The sequence below is a fragment of the Poecilia formosa genome, unplaced genomic scaffold (assembly GCF_000485575.1).
Source record: "Poecilia formosa unplaced genomic scaffold, Poecilia_formosa-5.1.2 Scaffold211, whole genome shotgun sequence".
NCBI classification, from domain to species: domain Eukaryota; kingdom Metazoa; phylum Chordata; class Actinopteri; order Cyprinodontiformes; family Poeciliidae; genus Poecilia; species Poecilia formosa.
Window position 1 is genome coordinate 784001 of NW_006800150.1, and position 22091 is coordinate 806091.

The 22091-nt window shown below is 36.8% G+C and overlaps 3 protein-coding genes across 3 annotated transcripts; 1 reads left to right on the forward strand and 2 right to left on the reverse strand.

Moving 5' to 3' along the window:
* Window positions 1–441: 441 nt before the first annotated feature.
* Window positions 442–3257, forward strand: LOC103148758 (trace amine-associated receptor 13c-like). The gene has a single exon (XM_016679448.1). It carries the CDS (start codon window positions 806–808, stop codon window positions 1787–1789), a length of 984 nt encoding a protein of 327 aa, XP_016534934.1. The 5' UTR covers window positions 442–805; the 3' UTR covers window positions 1790–3257.
* nsmce1 (NSE1 homolog, SMC5-SMC6 complex component) lies at window positions 3172–7416 on the reverse strand. The gene is made up of 8 exons (XM_007567644.2): window positions 7309–7416; window positions 6135–6257; window positions 5640–5761; window positions 5458–5535; window positions 5122–5268; window positions 4110–4226; window positions 3525–3651; window positions 3172–3312 (listed from the first exon to the last, which is right to left on the reverse strand). The coding sequence occupies exons 2-8, from the start codon at window positions 6250–6252 to the stop codon at window positions 3278–3280; spliced, it is 744 nt and encodes a 247-aa protein (XP_007567706.1). The 5' UTR covers window positions 6253–6257; window positions 7309–7416; the 3' UTR covers window positions 3172–3277.
* Window positions 7417–7517: 101 nt separating this feature from the next.
* Window positions 7518–16963, reverse strand: vps37a (VPS37A subunit of ESCRT-I). The gene is made up of 12 exons (XM_007567646.2): window positions 16478–16963; window positions 15073–15147; window positions 14595–14712; window positions 11941–12044; window positions 11534–11747; window positions 10770–10840; window positions 10543–10670; window positions 10389–10447; window positions 10235–10303; window positions 9883–10026; window positions 8860–8948; window positions 7518–8724 (listed from the first exon to the last, which is right to left on the reverse strand). The coding sequence occupies exons 1-11, from the start codon at window positions 16585–16587 to the stop codon at window positions 8868–8870; spliced, it is 1173 nt and encodes a 390-aa protein (XP_007567708.1). The 5' UTR covers window positions 16588–16963; the 3' UTR covers window positions 7518–8724; window positions 8860–8867.
* Window positions 16964–22091: the final 5128 nt, after the last annotated feature.

Genomic DNA, 22091 nt, shown 5'->3' on the forward strand with positions numbered 1-22091 from the left:
AAATTAGTACACACTGGCTTATACTCAAACTTTTGCCTGATAGAAAAGTCCAGTGAGATTAAACAGTCCTGTCAAGACAAAATGAGACCTGTGATTAACATATTAAAGGACAACTTACTTTTAAAAATTAATTTGACATTTTAAAACCATCATTTTTTAAGGATGCACAGACAGTCTGAGATATATATATGTATATATATATTCTCATTTTTTTCACGTAACTGTACTAACCTGTAGCCTTTTTGGCAATTGTCTCTTGCCTGATCATTTTGAAAAAAATAGCTTATTTTGATATTTTTATAATCTTTGCAAATTATGACTTCATCAAAAGGAGGTGACAAACCCCTACAAAGACACTTGAATTTTATTAGTATTTCCTTTATTTTTGCATTTTTAACACAAAAACAGAAAAACCAGCCTTGAACAAATAAAAACATACCAGCTGCCACACAAAAGAAAACAATCATAAAAACCTGTCATATTAACAGGGGCATGTAAGCTTTGTTTTTTTATCTGTAATGTGGTGTAGACATAAGGGCTGGACATCACAACTAAGATGTTTAGTGATGACAAGAAACACAGAACCTTGCATCATACAATGATGACAATGGAAGAGGAGAGGAAGGGAGGAGGAAAAGTGAAGGGGGAAAAGGGTAATAGGAGGTAGATGCAACAATGAGAGAGCAGAGAAATGTAAAGGAGGGAGTGCAGCAGAGAGATGCAGCTGAGAATAAGGAGCTTAGTAAGGGATAAAAAGAAGCAGAGTGAGAGAGGTCTTTAAGCTTTGTGAACTCCATCCTGACAGATGGACAACCCAGACAGAGTTGAACTCTGCTACCCCCAGCACCCAAATAGCTCCTGCAGCGGTCCGAAGCGACCTCCCTCCGAGTCCGTCCTGCTGTACACGCTGCTCTCCTCCGTCATTGTGGTCACCGTCGCTCTGAACCTGCTGGTCATCATCTCCATCTCCTACTTCCGGCAGCTGCAGACCCCGACCAACACCCTCGTGCTGTCCCTGGCCACCTCAGACCTCCTGGTGGGGCTGGTGGTGATGCCGGTGGAAGCGATGCGGTTCATCGAGCCCTGCTGGCTGCTGGGCGACGTCATGTGCGCCCTGTCTTACATTGTCGGCTTCACGCTCACCTCGGCCTCCGTGGGCAACATGGTGCTCATATCAATAGACCGCTACGTGGCCATATGTTTCCCCCTGCAGTACTCCAGTAAAATCACTCGCAGCAGAGCGGAGGTGTCTGTGAGCCTGTGCTGGGCCTGCTCTCTCCTCTATAACGGCCTCATCCTAAAAGACCACCTCAGGCAGCCGGACAGGTACAACTCCTGCTACGGGGAGTGCCTGGTGGTCATCAGCTACATCTCCGGAACCATAGACCTATTCTTCACCTTTGTCGCGCCCTGCTCGGTCATCGTCTTGCTGTACATGAAAGTGTTTGTGGAGGCGATGTCGCAGGCCCGGGCCACGCGCTCTCACGTTACAGCCGTCACGGTCAGGGTCACGGCGAAGAAATCCGAGCAGAAAGCAGCCAGGACTCTTGGCATTATTATATTCATGTTTCTGGTGACTTTCTGTCCGTATTACTACCCGTCTCTCGCAGGTCAAGACACCTCCAACAGCGCCTCGTCTTGGGCCATTGTGTCCTGGATGGTGTACTTTAATTCCTGCTTGAATCCACTCGTATACGCCTTGTTCTATCCCTGGTTCAGAAAAAGCATTTCTTTAATTGTGACTTTGAAGATCCTAAAACATGACTGCTCTCAGACAAACATGCTTTAACAAAGATGTTCAATTCAACTCAAAGGGAAGTTAAATGTTTTAATTATTCAAACTTCTTCAGAGTTGTTGTATAAACTGTGGGCTGGACAGATCCCCTGTAGCAGTCCGTTTTACAGCGAATCTGAAGAAGCTTCTGACTGAAGATACTGTTGTGTGACTGACTTAAGATAATGCTAAATGGTTTTCTATAATTTTCCCATCTCACCTCTACATTTGACCTAACACTGTCCAGCTGATAAGACAGTTATCTGCAGATATATATATAGAAAGCAAAGTTAACACAATATTTAGTTCACATTAAACAGTTTAGATCAGAGACGTTTCATTTTGTGCCATATCAAGATCATGAATGTCCTCAGAATGGCAGAAATTATAAAAAAATATTAAATACCTGCTTTTGCATTCAATGAGTACTTCTTAAAATTAAATAATGTTGAACAACTTTGCACAATAATGTAATTTGACAGAAAATGCTCTGATTGATGAAGTAATCTTTAGGATTTGGTCCCAGAGCCTTGAGTTTGACACGTTGTTTAGATTCTTTGAAACTGTTGTGAAAATTTACAATGCGTTTTCTAAGACAGCATCTATTTCAATAAAAATGTAAAATAACAAATTTAGAGTAGCATTCATACCTAATGAAAGCTTACTAATAAAGAAAACTGGTTGAATGTAAGAACTGAGTTGCCTTTCTTTACCAAACTGAAGTATTGTCTTTTCAGAAACTGGTCTCATTTCTTGCTCCAGGTGAGGAAGCAGTTGTTTTCTGAAGCTTTTTGTCTTTGTTTGGTGGTCTGCTCTCTCTGAACGCAGCTGGAAAGTCAGAAGAAAACATCTACATCCTGGAATAATTTACAAAACGATCTAAAATTGTCAGAGCTGGTTGCCATGGCAAAACTAAAAGTCAATTTTAAAGGAACAAGAAAAGAGTTTACTGGGTCGGTGTGACTTTCTTCCCCAGCGATATTGCTGATCTATTTTTTTTTTTCAAATTGCCTTGTAAATATTCTAATCTCCATGAGATTTTTAAAAGGACAAAATAGCAAAGTAGAGAAAGTCAACACCTCCACCCAAAAAAGCACTTTATCACTTCTTATCATGGATTAATATTATTGTATCTTGTGTTTTTGCTTGTATGATTACTGACTTCTTTCACAAAATTGTAAATATTGCATATTTGTCAGCATCACCTTTTCATATATTATTTAAAATAGCCTTTCTTAAGGAATTTAAACAGACTTATAAGAAAATGGGAACTGACAATAGTTCAACTGACCTGAATCAAGCTAATAAAGATAGTACAAAAGACATTTAAAAAGTTCTCAAAAACTTTGAAATCATGATTTTATTTGAATGTGTGTAAATGACAACAAGATACAATAAAAACAAAATCCAATTTATTTGCATAAACAGGAGGAAATATACAGCATGTTTAAATACAGAGGTTATAACAACATTTTGTTAAAAACAAAAACAGCAACGCTGATATCATCTCTTGGACTGAGAACGGAGCCCTCTTACTTCTGCAAAAGAAGAGCAAAGAGTATGAAGCTTAGTGAAAACACTGAGTGCTTACACTGTCTTTCTATATCTGTACTATTATGTTTAAAAAGCGTTTTCTGAAAAACCAGCAAAATAAAATGCATAGGATGCAGTGCTGTTTCCCAAATATGAAGCAAAACGCCTCAATAGATATATAATATATTATTTTGATATCATGATGTTTAATACGTACCGGGGATTTCATGCGGCCAAAAGTCGTCACAAGCTGGACAGCGTGGCTCCACTCTTCCTTTGAAGTATCTGGCAACACACGGGTTGTGGATTTTTATTCCACAGGAGGGATTCTCACAAATCTGGCACTTTGGTTAAAGAGAAAAGAACAACAAAGCATTACACACTGCACCTATTTGAATTAGTTTTAAAGCTTTTTTTATTTTAAAAGGGAAGCTTGTGATTTATTTGGTATGTGTTATTACTTCATGGAATTAATTGAATAAAACTAAGAACTGAACTGAATTAGGCATTTATAGAGAGTTCATTAATTATACACAGTCTGTCCAAAAAAATCCCCCAAAATCCTCAACAGCGAAAGTCAAAGTATTTCCATAAGCATAATGTGAAGGGAATTGAAGATATTGAGACTAAAATGCTGTATAGCTTTCAGAAAACCACTTATAAAGATGGCGGAGCCATACCAAAACAGGAAAGAGAAACTGTCCAAGCAGAGTACATTGTATTTCTTTTTTGAAATATATTAAAAAAATAGTTTTGGGCGGGCAGTGCAGTGGTATAATATATATATAAAAAAAATAATTACCTGAAAGGCGATGTTGTGACAGATGTGACACACTTTGACCTGGTCTTGATACATTGTGCGAATATACGGCTCCATCTCTATGATGCATCGAGTGGACAGAGTGTACTCCCCACGTCTCTAGGTTCAGAAATCAGCCACAGGTGAAACCAGACACACAGGACTGAACAGTCCGAAATATCAGTGTGCTTTATGGAACACTAATGAACAAACAGCATCATGAAGAAACCATACATATTGTGGAAAAACAGCTTAGATTAGGAGACAATCTCAAAGAACACCGATCAAGTCAACATCTTGAACTGGAAAGCCTACCAAGACATCAGCACATCAACCTAAAACGACGATTGGGTTGATGTTTACATGAACTCTTCATTAAATCCGACAGATTTCAAGTTATTTTGCAAAGAAGAATGGTAAGAAAAAGAAACTAATTAAAAACTATGCATCCTGTACCAGAATGAAACAAGTTTCAGGCCAAAGCTTCAGCTTACTGAAACATAATTAAAGCTTGCATACGGGCAGTAGTGTATACCGGGAATCTGCATATTTTAGCAAGTCGAGGCTAAGACTTTTTAATGCCAGCTTGAATTAAATTAAACAGAAAAATAAGCTATGATGATTGGGGAAATCTGCTCAAATGGACTGGCAGAAGAAGTGAGCAAGTGGCAAAAACAAATGTCATTCAGCCAACAGGTCATCCATTAGTACATAGCATAATGGATGCAATAGTCTAGCCAGCTAGTTAGCTAGCAGCTAGTTATCAATAGCCTCTAATCAAAATGCAATGTCTGCACGACTCAAAACCTTGACAGAAAATTCCATTAAAAAAAAAAAAAAAAACTACATACAAGACTGAATAATCTAGCTTTGACAAAATTTATGACCTGTTATTAGTTATAGCCCAACTTACATTTGTTCCAATGAATTTAAGACATTTTAAGGAGGCATGAACGCCCTGGTGTTGCTAAATTGTTTAACAAACCAACCAAAGCAGAAAGACAGAGTGTTTTACCTCGCAAAGCCACTTATCCTGCACTAGTCGAGTCAGAAGGTGCTCTGTTTCACTCTTCTTCAGTTTTTTAGAGGTCATGGTGTCGGTGCTGTTCAGAATGTCTGTGGAGGAAGCCGTCCCGTTCTCAGAGCTAACAATTAGGTCCAGCTGGATTAGACAAGATTCACAATACATTTCTGGGTTTAAACAAGACCCCTAAATAAGTTCAATTCTCACCCACCCAGTAAGCGGATACTACATGATGCTTAAAAATACTTTCAATACAAATGATATTCCATTTACATTTAGTTCCTTCATTTTAAACTTGGGAGCTAAAGGTGAGTAGACTTCTCTCACCGTTTTCCTGAACAGCTCCAGTTCGTTGTCGGCGTAATCTGACGTCATCCTGGTGATATCGGTTTCCGCCATGTTGACCTGCAAAGGATCATAGAGGTTGTGACATTTTCAATCTGATAAAACAAATAAAATCAGTGGCCTTTTACCAGCACATATGTTTCTGAAGCAAAAAAATTACTGACCAAGGCATAGTACTGATGGCCATTTTCCTCAGACATGCCTTTTCTGATCTGCATGAACATGGGCTGCAGCCTGGAGTTGATGGCTTCAATAAACTCATCCAGTTTGTCAGGAGTACACGGCACTGCAAAAAAAAAAAAAAAAAAAGTTAAAAAATAAATGAAAACTATTTTTTCTGAGACTTAACTGTTTAATTCATGTTGTTTATTGCTTCACTTTGGATATCAGCTGCTAAAAGTCAAGCAAGACAGATCAACTAATGTTAGATGTTACATTTCTACTTCTTTTCATCACATCATCTAAAAAACATAGTATAAATTTTCCTTTTGGATCTCATTTAATATTTTCAACCCGATTAGGGGTTGAAATTACAACACATAATCCTCCTGATATGAACATTTTGAACCTATGGTTGGAGAAATTATGCTTCTTGTTACTTTTGGACCAGCACTTGTCTATAATTTCTCTTTTTTAATAAAAGTAGAAAAGTTACTCACTCTTGTGTGTGTCACAGCAGTGCTGATAAAGTGCCCTTGCTTCTTGCTCGTCAGTGATGCCAACGGCCATCAGGGTCTGTAGAAACCTCCGGTGGCTGTCTCCCAGCAGTCTCGACATGTTTCCTGACAGAGAAGCCGTGATTATAGAAACTGCACATGTTCTGTTTTTACATTCAAGTGTCCAAATTTATTGTCGCAAGCTGAATTTTAAAGCATGGCCCTCAATATTATAGCCTACCAAATACTGCATCTAAATGATTAATACTGATATAGTCATGGGGATTTAATACACTGTACCAACAATTTCCATTTTAAAATCGTCAGTGGAAATGTCACTCAAGCGGGCAGCACAAAATCATTGAAAGGGCCAGAAATGGACCCTGTGCTGCACTTTGGTTCAAACCCCTAGTTTGAACCAAATTCATGTGTTAGAACGTCCAAGTACCAAGCAAGACAAAATGTAATTGTTAATCTGTGGAAGGACTTGAATTTGAAGGATTTTATGTTCAAAGACACTCTCCAGTCAAGCTGCTAGAGCTGTTTTACAGAGCTAAGTGACACAAAAAGGAGAAATCTTCATTTGGGTGTGTAAATCTGGAAGTGACATACCCCAAAAAGACTTGTATGTGTAACTGTAATGAAACACATTTAGACAAGTACTTTATATCAGTGTAAGCAATAAATTAGCTACGATATCCACTAATAAGTGTACTTCTGGCATAAAAAAAATATGGAAAAGGTTTAAAACCTCGACAAACTCAGCAATTCTGTTCAGAGGTTTTGTACTTGTGACGAAAGGATCGCTAAATTAATTAATTAATTGATTGTTGAAGTAAATTATGAAGTGTGGGCAATATCTTTAAATGTACTTTCGGAAATATTACTGAATCACAGGAGACTGATCAAGTTGTTGACCCACAACTTGTTGGAAGTAAACAATACTAAGAAAAAACGTTACATTTGGTCCATTTTTCACCAACTCCGTTAAGTAAAAACAAGAACGACAGTTAGAAACGTTTACTTTCACACTCGGCGCCATAGTGAAGCTCGGTTGTTTGCTTTGTTAGCTAAATGCTGCGCCGCCTGTTCCAACTGTATCCTGTTCCAACTGTATTATATTTTTCTTTTATTTTTTTTCCTTCTTCATAATTTAAGCTGAAAATAAAAACTTCACCTGATTCGCTTCCAGTACGGCGCGCCTTCCGTAGCGTCTTCCGGAAGATTTGGAGGCGTTGTGAAGAATTAGCGCCGCCTGCTGGTCGGGGGCGTCACGTCGCTGCAGCACACGTTGCGTCAAATTCGCTGAACGTCATTGACAAATACTGGGAATTTCTCCATTCAAAACATTTCCCAATGTTACAATAAAACAGAGCACCAACCAGATTTATTCTAAAGGCTTTATTACTCTAACAAATTAAATAAGAACATATGATACAAGGTGTCTGAGTCTCTGATTATAATATAGCCTATTATTAACATTTAAATACAGTATTTGATGCCATTAAGCTTTTTTCCCCGCAGCATATTTTTCCCCCTAATATTCCCCCAGTATTGTCCCATTTCTTTTTCATTTTTTTCCCATGTAATATTCAAGTTCAAAAGATGTCAGGAAACAGCTTAGGTGTCATTACTGTGCAAGTAAGAGAAGAAAAAAAAGATCATCAGTGTGTTTGCAGTGAAAGAGATGACTCAGCTAAGGTAGTGCTGAAGTAATATTGTGGCTAAATTATCCACATGACAACAAGTACTCTTTAGTAAAGTGGACTAATGCTCAAAAATGAGAAATCTTTACAAGAATCGAATACACAGATGGTGTACAGTATTTTATCTGCTCTTTAACTCAATGATTTTTGGGTTATTCTGTGACTCAATATTGAAAAATCAATGTCAATGCAAACACACTGATGATCTTAGGGCTCACTTTCAGAATAAAATCAAATCCTTTCACAAAGAAATTCTAGTTTTACAGTTTTCATATAAAAAGCAGGAGTCAAATGTCAACCCTGCCTTTTTTTTGTAAATCTGAATTTAGCCTGGTTAACTTAGCAACCAGGAGTTGCAAAGGTTTTTGGATAATTACTGTGCAGCGGTTAGCACAGTATCTCTGTGAAAGAGGAAGTAAAACCACTGAGGACAAAACTATATAATGAGAGTATAAATACTGATGTTTGACTTGCTCAATATTTTCTTGGTGATGTTACCTTAAACTTTTTACTTTTGTTGATAAGTGTGCCAAGCCTTTGTAATTTCTTCAAAAAGTGTTCACACCAAACAATCTGATACTATGTGGGTGTCCCCTGCTGAAAAATAAAAGTGGAATAAATCCCAAAACAAAACTATATTTCATCACTGTCAAACAACTGGAAAGCTCAAACAAAACTATCCACAACATGTTCGGGCGTTTCCGTGGCATCAGCCCGTTTTCCACGTGAGTGACGCTCATCCTCCAAAGTTTCATCGTCACCAACGTCTTGCTAGTTGTCAGTCATTGACTTGATGTGCTTTCAGCGCCTGTAAAGTTTTTGATGCGTTTGTTTTCTGTTGGCAGCAGTTGGCTGAGAGAAAAAAAACAAAAACAAAAACACCAATCCTGGAAGACCAAAAAATACAAAGTCAGGAGCTGAATGAGAAGATTGTGAAAATCAAGGGTTTTTTGCTTGTTGCAAAGCTGTCAGCTGAGAACTACAGTTTCACTTTATCAGAAAACAGATGACTGATGTTGTACCTTGTGTTTTAGTGACTGGGAGGGAAATGACCCTGTGTGTTTATAGACTGTTGCAACTTCTCCTCTTTGGCCCTTCTGCTGTGGCAAAGCTAAAGACAGAAAAACATCAAGCATTATTTTCTCTTTATGTGAAATTTTACTTTTTTATTTCAAAATGTCACACTTGACTTTCCAGAATTCTTTACTGTAATGTCTGTTTTTATTTTTCATTTAAATCATCATGGCACAAAAACTTATTTAAAAGCAAGAATTTCAACCCCAATACTCTTTTGGTGTACCAATTGCTAATAAATGAATATTTTTCTCCATTAGAAAAATACTGATAGTAAAGACAAAACAGACATTTATCCAGTGGTGGGCACTCTTGCGTTCATCTGTTAATGCACTAATTTTTCATTTAGCGCTTTAATGCCAACTTTGAAATATTTACCACATTTTTCAAAGTTTTGTTTTTAATATAAAATTAATTTAGCTCCCGCTAAATTAATTTTTCCAGATAAATTCTTAAGCGCCAATTAATTTTTTGGGGGGTATTTTGTAAACGTTGACTTCAACGCAGTTAAATGTCTGTGTTTAAGTTTTGGTTATCGACTGTTAAGATTTCTTCAAGCACAACTAACAGAGTTAGCAACGATGAACAACTATAAAACTGAAACGATGAGTGGAAGGCCCGTTACAAAGACAGGCTTCCTGAAACACAACAGTTCAGATAGGTGAGCAATAACAAATTTGACCTTGTTGAACATGGTATGCTTAATTTAGCACTTTAGCATTAGCTTAAAGTAAATGACTTGCTGGAATTGCACATTAGCAGAACTAATATTTATGATTCGTGCTTTAGTGTTAATGCAGGTAGCTTTTTAGCTAGCAGTGCCCACTGCTTCATTTATCCAGTCATGTTCTGTTTTCCATCATTAATATGTAGAACTGGAAAACTATTAAAAGAACAGCTATAAGAAGCCTTGAGAGAAAAACATTTAATGCTAAACATGATAAACCAAACCACCACGTTTCTTCTCTCACCGTTCTCTTCTCCATGAAACTAGCTAAGAATTCATCGATATCAATGCGTCCTTCTAGAAAGTTTTCAGCCGTCTCCTCCGACTCCTCCTCTGCCTGGTGGGCTGCGACTTTTAGCCGAGCCTGCAGAGTGCTCAAACTGCAACTCTGGTGAGGGTAAAACAGTGGAAATTAAACAGGATAATCTCCAAATGTTTTTGTCAATTCATCATTTATCGCAGCAAAAACAATATTCCTGAGATGTCACACAGGTTTTTGTTATATAGAATTGGACGTGCAAAGAAAAACAATAAATTATCAACACAAATGCCTGGTATTTCTTTAAAATAAAAGCCTGGTGTGATGAGTGATTTACCTCACTGAGTTCATGCTGTCTCTGCATCTTTGTCTCAAAGGCTAACTTCATCTGAGTCAGCTGTTCATACTGTGCAAAAAACAGCGGACAGAAAGCACAACGTGAGCAGCTGGACAATGACAAGCGTGAAAGGAAGCGGCACCCGGAGGCTGACCTTGTAAAGCATCTCTTGTCTTTTTCCCTCCAGCTGTGGCTCCATGTGGAGATTCTTTTCTGCAAGAAACAAGATTTACAGGTTTTGTTTTTAATATAAAACCTGTAAACTCAGCAACAATCTCTTTGCAAAGACTGACAGAAGAGGAACTCACTGGCCATCTCCAGTATGCTGTTGACCAGATCCTCTTTGTCACCCGTGACTTGTTTGAGCTGCGGCAAACTCACAAAGAACTCCAGCAGGACGTCCTCGTTTTCAGACATGTCTGACAACTGAGTCAGACTTTTGGGGAAGGAGGGAAGAAAATTTAAGTTCACAATGGCTTGAATTGTTTACATAAAAAAATGTAAATAGTAAATTTTATATTCTAGGATACTTTACGTTTTGTCACAGAGTTCAGGAAAAGACTCTGGAATCTCAGGCATCTTGTAAATGTGTCCATTCAGTCCTGCCTGGAAGAAAAAGAAGCAGTTTAGCTGCCTTACTTTCTTATTTTACTCCTATTTGTCTTTTGCTTTAACATTATTTTTGCGTGAATACTGTGCTTTTTGACAGTGTTTTTGCGTAAAAAACAAACTTTTAAGAGCTGTACTTTGTAAGCAATAGACAAACACAAAGTAACTGTAATCACTACTTAGTAATGATTACAAAGTAATGATTACATTACTTTGTAATCATTTTTCTGACAGAAAAGAATGGCAGATTATTTTCTGCCATTGTGAAATGACAGAAAATAATCTCAATCTACAAATAAAACCCCGAAGAGAGTTTCACCACAAAGAGCCATAACCTAAATTAGAATCAGCTTTATCTCTAAGATAATCACCTATGATCCATCGCCAAGAGACGACAACATGTGCTACAACAGTGAAAACATTTTCCCAACACTGCTTATGTGTCTGGCTGGTGCCATGGAGACCAACCAGAAAATCCAGAGTCAGAGCAGCGTCTAATTTGCCTAATCTGCGAGGAAACAATAAAAATAGCGTAGCTTCTACATGGATGTGCTGCTAAAGCATCAGCTGCAGAGGGATGAGGGATGATCAACCGTTCAAAGGTTTCAAAGGACATTTTTGTAATACTAATTATTTGACTAAAATAATTTACTTCCACTTTAAACACTCTAAGCTTCATAATCAGTGTACCTGGGTGTCTCCGGTTGGTACGGGGAGCGGCAGCTCGGTTATCAGTCCGTACGGGGCTGGAGCTCGCGGGAGGCCGTGAGCGACGTCGACCGTCGAATGAGGCATGGGGGCCTGAGACGGAGCCGCACCAGAACCAGGCGGCGGTGTCTGGCTGGGACCCACATGACGGGGGCCGTAATGGAAAGCTTGGGTGGGGTAAGGTGGCTTGTACATACTGCAGCAAGACATGAGGGAGAACATAAGTAAATGCACCTCGAGATATGCGTAGGACGTCAAAAGAAAGGCTACTGACGCTCTATGCTAATGCCAAACTAATATCAGAACTGCTCCACTCGTTTCTTGGATAAAATCAGTATGGAAAATACTTTGTGGAAGTGCATAGAAATCCAAGACAACGTGACACTCACTATGGGAAGCCTCCAGGGCCTGCAGACATTAAGACAGGTGGACTTTTCCAGAACTCGTCGAGTAGACTCTGGATGACTTTACCCAGATCTGAGTGCATACCAAACTGTAACATACGCAACAAGACAAAAATGAAGTCAGACTTTTACTAGGCCTGTCACGATAACAAATTTTGCTGAACAATTAATTGTCTAAAATATTATTGCGATAAATGATAATATTGTTTCAAGACCTTTTGACACTGATTTAATGGAAATGATGTAATAATGCAAGCAATTTCCTGCCATAGATAGATATACACTTTATTTTCAAAAGAACACATAACACTGGAACTGATAAACTAAATAAACAAAACAACCAAAAATAAAATGGATTCTCAGTCTCCATTAACAAAAAATGTACTTGAATAAAAATTAAACAACATAAAGCCAAAGTGGAAATAAATACTGCATTCAACCAAAAGAGTGCAGATTATGAAGTCTGTATTGCCCTTCAGTAATCACTAGATTTAAATAGAGAAGATGGGCACATCCAACTACCTAATGCAATAGTTCACACTACACGATTTTTTGCCCCTATTTTCTCCTTATCACAATCTTAGATTGTTGGCCGATGTAAGATTGTCGCTAGTGATTTCGTAACCGATCATCCTGCAGTGTGATTTGGATCGCCGTGGCCGCTCCCATCTAAATCAGGGTTTTTTCCCTGACTGGGAGCTTAATGCTGAATGTGACAGGTAGCCAATCAGAAAGCCAGATTCTCCTCCGTGCTTTCTGAGGGGCAATTACGGAGGGGACATCTTCAATTCCAGCGGACATTGGAGATGACATGTGGAAACAACATTAATGTTTATCCAACATTTCGTGCAAAAAATATAGAAATGTTTCCTTGGGAGGAGTTGGAGCCAAATTGCTACAGCAGTTGATAAACCTGGTAAGTTTTCAGCTGTTCTTTGTTAACGTGACATAAATAGGTTATAATGATTTTTATTCAGTCAGAACGTTACGCTGACTCTAGCCACATGCATCTCAGGTAGATTCTAGTAAAGCATTGATGAATGCCTCGTTTTAAAATTAGTTAACTGGACTTATATAGCCATTATTTTGTGCCCATGTGGCTGGACAACACACGGCACGACGAACCCGATCGAACATTTATACCTAGGATTTCCGTCGGCTAATGGGTCTCTCAGGTTTTGAAAATGGACCGACAATCGGCCAACAACTCGTGTGGTGTGAGCTGGACATTACACTAAGGAAATGAGGAAGGGAGGGTCAGTGGAGAGCACCGGAGCTGAGCCTTTTTTCATTCAGTGTCAGCAACAGAAAGAATAAAACGCAGGAAGACACGATAAAGCCGATAATTAAAATGAGGTCGAAAGGTTTAATTTATCGTGCGATTAATTGATTTATCGTTTATCGCGACAGGTCTAACTTTTGCAACAACAAAAAAAAGAAAAAAAAAACTCTTATTGGTGCCTCTAATCAGAGTAACAGATAAAAGTGTTCATATATATTAAGACAGAAAATGGGTTAATCCGTACTCCAAAATGGGGTTATAATGTGACCGGAGTGGTGAAGAGGTTAAATGAGGGTAAAGAAAACAGTCATCCTCTCTGTCACACTGAGTGGTAATTGGTGGAAACCACCTTCCTTTAACTCTCATTTCAGTTTCAGTTTTAGTCAGATGATAGACTTTATTACAGTGGCTACAGTCATAGCGTCATGGCGGTCCTACAGCGATGCTTCTACTATGTACTTACTGAGTTCATGACAGGGTTATAATAGCTCGGGGTTTTTCAATATTGTTTAATTTTATTTTGTTGTGACTTTGTGGTTTTTCTAATTCAGTTTTTATTAGTTTTTCGAGTGGGTGTGCAAGTTTTCATTAGTTATTATTATTAGTTAAACATTGTTTAGTTTCAGTTTAGTTTGTATTAATTATAGTAGTATTTTTAGCTTTTTCAGACTTTGGTTAATTTCATAATTAGAATTCAAAAAGGTCAAAGGTCATACATCGATTGGGTAATGGACACTTAAAAGAATACACTATTTTCACAAAATGTATTCAATTATTGTTGAAGAACCAACTAAATCTATCGTTTTCTCCCAACTTTTGCTGTCACCATTTTGTGGATTAGCAAGATGATTAAGGAGTGCCGTAATTTGCCGACAGCTGATGCAAACTGCTTGTGTGAAAAATAAACAAACACACAAAATCACTTTCACATCAGTTTGAAAGACTGATAGTACATTAATAAACACAAAAACTAAAGGTATTGTAGGTATAATCCCAGTATATTTTAGTTAGTTTCAATACAGTATATTACAGTTAGTTACAGTTGTTCCCCATCAATTACCTTTTTTATTAATTTCAGTTAAAAATGTTTTCTCAATTTCAGTGTTTGTCATTTTGTTCATTTTAGTCAACTATAACAACTTTGGTTCATAATAATGTTTTAAATCCATATTTTCAGAATAATAGTCATTGTTAGGATTGATCAGATTGACCTGTAGTCTGGCTTTTAGTAAAAACTCACAATCCTATTTTGAATGCAGCATCAGGAATGCTTAGATCCAGACTGCAAAGATGTTCTTAGCTAGTTTATTTTGCTGATGCGAGGAAGCACACTGTTTTATGAGAGGCAGATACTTACATTAGTGATGAGGGGGCTGGTGATCATCGTGCCATTATTGCTATCTATTAAATGATGACCAACAGGGGGGAAGACGCTAATCACTGGCTTCTCCTGTGGGAACTGAGGAGGCAGCAAACTGTGGGAGAAACAGCAAGCAGAATTGGTATTACAGGCACTGAATTAGTGGGATCCAAACAAGTAAAAGCAATATTTGAAATACTGTTTATCATGCATTTCAAAGAGAAAAAAAAGGAATAACCAGGAAGAATAACCCGATTATGTTTACATGAACCTGGTTCAGTAAGTTTCATACCGGAACTGTTTTTTTGGAAGAGGCTAAAAATCAGAAAACTATTTATATCATCGATTTCTTTTCTAGTACCTTGTTAAGAAATCATTGTTGATATACAAAGTGGAAAGTTGCCAGTTACAGAAAAAAACTAAATGAATGGGTAAATATCCTAAACCACAAATACAAGGCTAAAGATATACTCACATGTTAACAGTAATGGTGGAGTTGTTGACTGTAAATGGTATTCTGTACTCAACATCTTTCTGGATTTCTGCAAGGCTGTAAGGGGAAGGGGGGAAAGTTGTACTTAAAATGCACTAAAATCAGAGCAATGAATCATTCTGAATGACAGGTTTACAAAAAACATAATTTTACCTGCCAAATTTAACTGATTAAAATATGTTTGAACGGTTACATAAAAGACCGTGCTTGGAAAATGTGCTTGGATGGATGGTAGTTTTGGATTCCATAGAAAATAAAGAAATTATAAAACATTTATGAACTGAAACATCTCTTGAGAGCATCACAATACATGCCATTGGTTTAGTGTATATGTCGACTGACAGTGGTGTAAGTTCTTCATTTAGGAAATGTTTAGCATCTAACCCAGAATCACATTGAAGACTATATATAGACTCTGTATATTAGCTACACCACTTTATAAGCATCTTAATGTGTACAGAGTCCAGAATTTTTCTGAATATATTTATAATGCCCTGAACATTTCAATAAAAACTATAATTTTACTCTCCGACATGGCAGTAATGATTTATCAAAAACATGATTTGGAATAAAAACCAAGGGGAAAAAACTGTAGTTAGTGGCTGCCCAAAAAAAAAAACAACAACATTTCATTAGTTTGCAAATAAAAGCCAAATGAGAGAGTTCAATCACATGGACTATAATTTAAATACTTGGTTTTGTTTGTTTTTTTAAATGTATGTAATCTCATTTATGACACACATTTGGGCAACTATAACTTATCAGATCAGGATGGTAAATTGTCATTTGCAAATATATTAACAATTTTCTGCTACCTGAAGAAAAAAAATAAATCTGTCACAGCCATGCTACAACTCCTAGTAAACAAAAGCTAATACTTTAATCTCCAGCAGTAACAAGCTCATCCTGAAACTACATGCGTGACAAACTCAGGAGTGATCACAGGACATGGCCAGCCGTTCACAACTTGTACAATCTGACCGAAATAAGACGCTGGAACTGTCACGGATAGATTAAATTAGCTTCACAGCTAACACAGTGAATGACAGCTTCCTACTTTAGGACTAGCTACTCTGTGGTGACGTTCCTTAATAATCGGGAGTAGTAAATTACTGTGACAGAGTTCAATAAACTGTCCAAGCAATAGTTTTAAACATGAAGTATTTTAAGCAGAAGGGGTTTTGTTTACAGTATGTACTTCTGATATTACATAGTCAGAAGGCTAGCTAGGCTAACACAAACAGTTTGAGTGTCGTATAAAATTACCCACGTCGGCAAAGGGATTCTTATTACTGTGAGAAATATTTTCAATTTAAACATTGCTATTAAGAAGCTCTTGTCCAGCGCGACAGCTGGGTTCCGGGTGACCGAACATCGATGATGTTACCTGGGGTGAGCGGCTTTCAGCGACTCGATCTGCCGCTGTCTCTGTTGTTGTAGGCTGTTGAGAGGAGGGATAGGTCCGGAGCCTTTTGACGACGTGAAAAACCAGCTCATTCTCCCTGGGAGAAACAACCGACTGAACTTCGCGACAGACTGGAAAAAGCCGACGAATTAATAGATGAAGGAGAGAGTGGGCATTAGGGGCACACGGCGTGGAGATTTATGTTGCTAACTCCTATTAGCTGGCTAACCAAACACTCCCGTTTCCTCTCTTCACAGAATGTAATTCGCATTGACGTTACAAAGTCATATCATGCGTTACAGAATAATTAAAATGTCAGTTCCTTTCTGTTTTTGAAGGCCCGTGCGCTGTTTTCGACCTGTCATTAATATAACTGAAAGAAAATATGGAGACAACAGCCCAACTAATAACAGCTTGGCCAACTTATTTACCTATGACGATACGTAGCGTGCGTAAAACTCAACTTCCTGTTTCTGTCATATTCCAAAATAATAGCGTGGATTTAAAACTAAAAAATCCCATCAGCCTGATTAAATACCTTGAAAGCCAAGATTATATATATATATATATATATATTAAATTTACAAATACAGTGAAATATTTTAAGCTAAACATCAAGGCACTTCACATTAGCGTTTTAGCTTTTTCACATTTTGTCACATTAAAACGAAGCACTTCTATTTAAATAACGCGCACCTGTTGTTTAGCTTGCAAGGTTGTTCTACTCACTGATTAGATTTTGCAAACGACATATAATATGCCCACCTCACATTCATCTTTGTTGGTGTGTTAAATACAATCATAATAAAATAAATTAAAGTTTGATTGGAACATGACAAATTATGAGAAAGCTCAAAAGAAAAAATACCCCTGCAGATTACTGTAAAGCACAGTTATATATATTTATAAAAACAGTGGGATAGCACATAACTGCTTTCATTACTGTATGTATCATGAGGGTCATTTGTTAGATTAAAAGTATATTTTAAACATACTTTTCATTAAGCCCACATTTCTGTTTTAAAATATTTTTTATTAGAAATCTTTCAAAGTTGAAAATCATCATAATTAAGCAAATAAAGACTTGAAAACATTAGTCTGTGTGGAATTAATCTGCATAATGTGAAACACTGAGTGAATAGAGTTACTGAAATAAATTACCTTATACTGATATTCTAATTTATTCATTGTGACTTTACGTTCCTCTAACTATAAATGTCATTATCAGATTTGCCAATATAGCCCATTTAAAAACAATACAAGATGACAGAAGTTCCTCACCATTTTACCAACAACCATAAAGTAGCAAATGAAAAAAAAAACTGTAATAAAAATAAATAAAAGTCGGAGGAGGTAAGACCTCTAAGGACTATTTAGCGTGTCCTTCTCAATCACTCAAAGTTCATTGGCTGGTAAGGGAACTTAATTTGGTACAGGACATTCCTCAAGCCTTCCTAGGGTTTTATTCTTCTTCTATCTAGTGATAAACCTGTGGTTAATCCTGTCCTCTTTCCAGCTTAGGCCAGGAAACATTTCCATCATCACAGTTTCTTTCTTTAAGCACCATTTTATCTAACTACGTATCTTTCTAGGATAGAGGACATGGAACAGCAACTACCAACTTTTAATGTCGTTTTATACAGAACAAAATGGCATCATTTGGGAAGTTGTGTACAACATGTACCCTCTCCTAAACTATTTGTAGTTGTTTAGATCTCGGGCTTTCTTTTAGGAACTGATATGGATTAAGGTGGTTCACAGAGCCATCCATGCCTCAAACATGAGTTTGGTTGTCCGTCCTTCAGGAACACAGTGACATCTCCAGTATGGCTGTGATTGGGACCAGCTGGAAGAAGCCTGGCAAATTTCTATGTTTATGTTTAAGAGACCATTCAACAGGCCATTTTATGTTATTCTTGTATTTTTTTACTATCACCAACGCATTCAGAGAGAGCTGGAAATACATTATCATTACAATGATCATGTATAGAACTCTTTCTTCGTTGTTAGTAATTTTTTTTTGCTATTCAAACATTCAAAGAACTTCTATACAGCAGCAAAATTCACAGACGTACTACCAACCTGAGGTTGGTGCCTTGCTCAGGGGCAGTCAGTCTCTCCAGTTATCTCATCTAGAACTTAGTTAACTAGAGAAATGAGCACTTAAATTGTCTCGTTAAACCATAACGATGAGAAGTGATGATCCCTCGTGAGCACGGAGAAACTTGAACATGATGTTCGATGACGAAGCGATTGTGGTTGAGTGATAGCAAAGTGATTAAAAACAAATGACTAAAACCAGGTGTTGACGTTAAATCTTGGTTAATCACAAAGGTCTAAGAAAAGTGAAAACCCTGAGTCAGGTGGACTCTAGCGAGTAATAAAATTCTCATTTACTGCCATAAATAAGCACAAATATTTCCAAATTAGAACTTCAAACACTTTGATTTTCACATTTACAGAAGTTACAAAAAGAATAATGAAATCCAGGAGGGACTGAAAAGATAATTAATTTTAACAGTTTGTGAACAGGTTTCATCAATACATTCTGGCACAACTGGCCCTTTAAAAGCCTTCATGATCTTGATTTGGCCAAAATGAAAATGAGTTTGACACCCCTGATCTAGGCAATTATTTTCAGCATGATGAGCAGCACCACCCTAAGTGTTGAAGCATCTGACCTGGCAGCCATGCAGGATTTGAGTAGAACATACTGATCTGGTAACTGTCCAATCAGTAGCTGATTGACGATTGCTCACTTAAATTTAGGTGGTGACTTTTTGATCAGGCAAATATTACCTCATTGTTATACATAATGGGGATTTTGACAACGCTGTGTTTAAATTTCAACTATAAGAATTTGTTGTATTGGGACTAGATGTACAGATTTATTTATTTTCCTTTTAACAAAAACCACTCTAACCATATTCCATAAAGAACAATCATCAATGATAGAAAACGTATGAAATGAATCATTATTCTCTATCCACTTCACACTCAGAAGGGAATATCACAACTCTTCATCGTGGTTAGCGAGACCATACAAATTAGTATCACATTTCTCAAGTCAAAAACTATAGAAATGATCCCAGAAAGTACAGTCTTGATAAATAATTGAAACAACACAGGATGTCATTTCCTGGTCACCCAGTCTCAATAATGGTGTCCTGATGTCCCGCAGCATACGGGATAATTTGGCACGTCCGGAAAAGTCGCATGAAACAATCAAAATTGTAACGTTATGAAAGAGCTAAGTGATGAAAAACCACCGCTGAAAAATTACACATCAACAGTTTTTAGTTGTCTTAGCACATAAATGTCTATTCGTATGTCTAATAAGTCACATATTAAATTCAAGCATTATTTTTAAGTATTATAAAGCACCTTTTATTAGGATTTTCCTCTGTAATTTATGCTTAATGGCAAACAGCAGAGTTTAAAATATTAGCTCTACAATACATGTCATTAATTTGATGAGAAAATTTATTTTTTTGTCTGAATTGGTGTGAAATCTACTTTTTATTTGGTTAAATCCCATGTCACTGTTAGCAATATGTTATATTTCCTTCACGCTGTAAAACAAAACATTCATTATTCTCTTCCACATCACTCTGTTACATGCAAAATTTTCAAAAAGAAAAATTATTTAAAAATCATGTACCTCACTGTTTAAAAGTGAAACTCTTGAACAGTACTTTCAAAACAAATTAGCAACGTGGTTCACAAGAAATCTTTTTCGTAACGGCTCTTTACCATGAACGACAGGACTCAAATCTCTGTAAGAGACGTTATACGTTGTGTACGACTTTTCTTTCTTATATATTTTATTTACATAGATATTTTATATACATATATATTCTATATATTTATATACTCGATATACAGCGTTTTTTCTGCAAGAACATACTGCTGATTTTTTACTTAATATAAATGAAGTCTACATTTTATTGTAAACTTCATCCATAAAAACGTGTTTATCTTAGTATGAAACAAGTTTGTATTTAGAAAATTAGTGTTTTTAAAGATAGTTCCTCAATTACCTAAAAATCAGAACAGAAGACTTAACTTAGTCACAGTAGCTACAGCTAAAATAATGTTGATTTTAGCACTATCAAACTTCACTTTTATGTATTATTTCTTTAACAGAAAGGATAACCACTCTGACCATATTCCCTTCCTCATTACTCCACAAGGAAGTAAAGAACGATCATCAATGATAGAAAACGTATGAAATGAATCATTATTCTCTATCCGCTTCACGCTCACAAGGGAATATCACGACTCTTCATCGTGGTTAGCGAGACCATACAACTTAGAATCACATTTCTCAAGTCAAAAACTATAGAAATGATCCCTGAAAGTATAGTCTTAACGAACAACAGGAACGATAGAGTATATGAGTTCCGGTACTCTCGCTCTCAGTAATGGTGCAATGACATTATGACAAACAACACGGTGAGTAAATAGTAATGAGTTTACTCTGATGAAACAGCAGAGCGCCGACATTTAAAATGTTTCCAAACAAGGTTTTTTAACTTATATTCTGATTCCTAAATACCCACAATGCCTTGAGGGTGCTCTGACGTTTCATTCAGAGTGACCCTCGTGTACATGAGCCGGTTTATTTCCTAAATAGCACTTTAACACATTGACGAATCACTGCATTGACATAGAGTCAAGGGGTGCTCAATACGACAAATAAACAATTGTATTATTGAGTGTTAACATAGTTCCATAAGTTGAATAAACACGATGCGGTTACGACCTTTAATATTCCGGATACAACACTGTACAACAAAAAGCGTTCCGCTCACTAGAATAATCAAATATCTAAGTATGCAGTATATTAATATCTAAATATACTGCATAGTTTACTGACTCCTACTAATAAGAGATAAACAACAAAAGAAAATAATCAAATTCCAATTAAAAAACTTTGTTTTGACTCAATATTAAATCTGTCATAAGTCTTGTACATTTACCCGCAGGGATCTATTATTGCACGCGGGGGCAGCATTTCACACTTTACAGCCAAGCTCTACACGTTTTACTGCTAGTGCTCAGTAGAGAATGATTATGTTACAAATATAACCAGTTTAATTAAACAATTTGTGATTTGAGAACATTTGACTTTTTTGTGAGGACACAAAAACTGACCCTATCACGTAAACACGACATGATAAACCATATAAAGCAGTGGCATTTATGTATTTTAAAGTTATATCCAGTTAAAACTTGCTAGCACTAGATAAGCTAAAATTATTGCTAGCTTAATTAACATCGTCATTTCCAAATACTGCATGAATTCCTCTGCTTTAGGTCTTTCATGTTACTTAGAGCCGGAAACTTACCAAAGTGGTCTTCCTCTGCAGTTTTATTTTTCTTTTTGGAACATGTAAAGTTATTTATTTAAAAAAATTAAAAAAAAAAAACTTCGGCCGTTACAGAGCACCCAATGAAGTCCCTTTCTCTGCGCATGCCCAGTAAACACCCCGTTTTCTTAAAAAACTTTATTCATGCGTGAAAATTAATTCACTAAAATACATGAATCCGACAAATACACGGCTATTGCAGTGTGAGAATTATCATCATTCTC

Excerpts from the sequence above, each read along its gene's own strand:
- LOC103148758 (XM_016679448.1), top strand. The coding sequence starts at position 806 with ATGGACAACCCAGACAGAGTTGAACTCTGCTACCCCCAGCACCCAAAT.
- nsmce1 (XM_007567644.2), bottom strand. The coding sequence starts at position 6,252 with ATGTCGAGACTGCTGGGAGACAGCCACCGGAGGTTTCTACAGACCCTG. Across the intron at positions 5,762-6,134 it reads CTGCTGTGACACACACAAGA|TGCCGTGTACTCCTGACAAA; the intron begins GTGAGTAACTTT and ends TTTTTTTTGCAG. Across the intron at positions 5,536-5,639 it reads GCCATCAGTACTATGCCTTG|GTCAACATGGCGGAAACCGA; the intron begins GTCAGTAATTTT and ends GATCCTTTGCAG.
- vps37a (XM_007567646.2), bottom strand. The coding sequence starts at position 16,587 with ATGAGCTGGTTTTTCACGTCGTCAAAAGGCTCCGGACCTATCCCTCCT. Across the intron at positions 10,841-11,533 it reads TACCAACCGGAGACACCCAG|GCAGGACTGAATGGACACAT; the intron begins GTACACTGATTA and ends TTTTTCTTCCAG. Across the intron at positions 8,949-9,882 it reads GTTTCATGGAGAAGAGAACG|CTTTGCCACAGCAGAAGGGC; the intron begins GTGAGAGAAGAA and ends TTCTGTCTTTAG.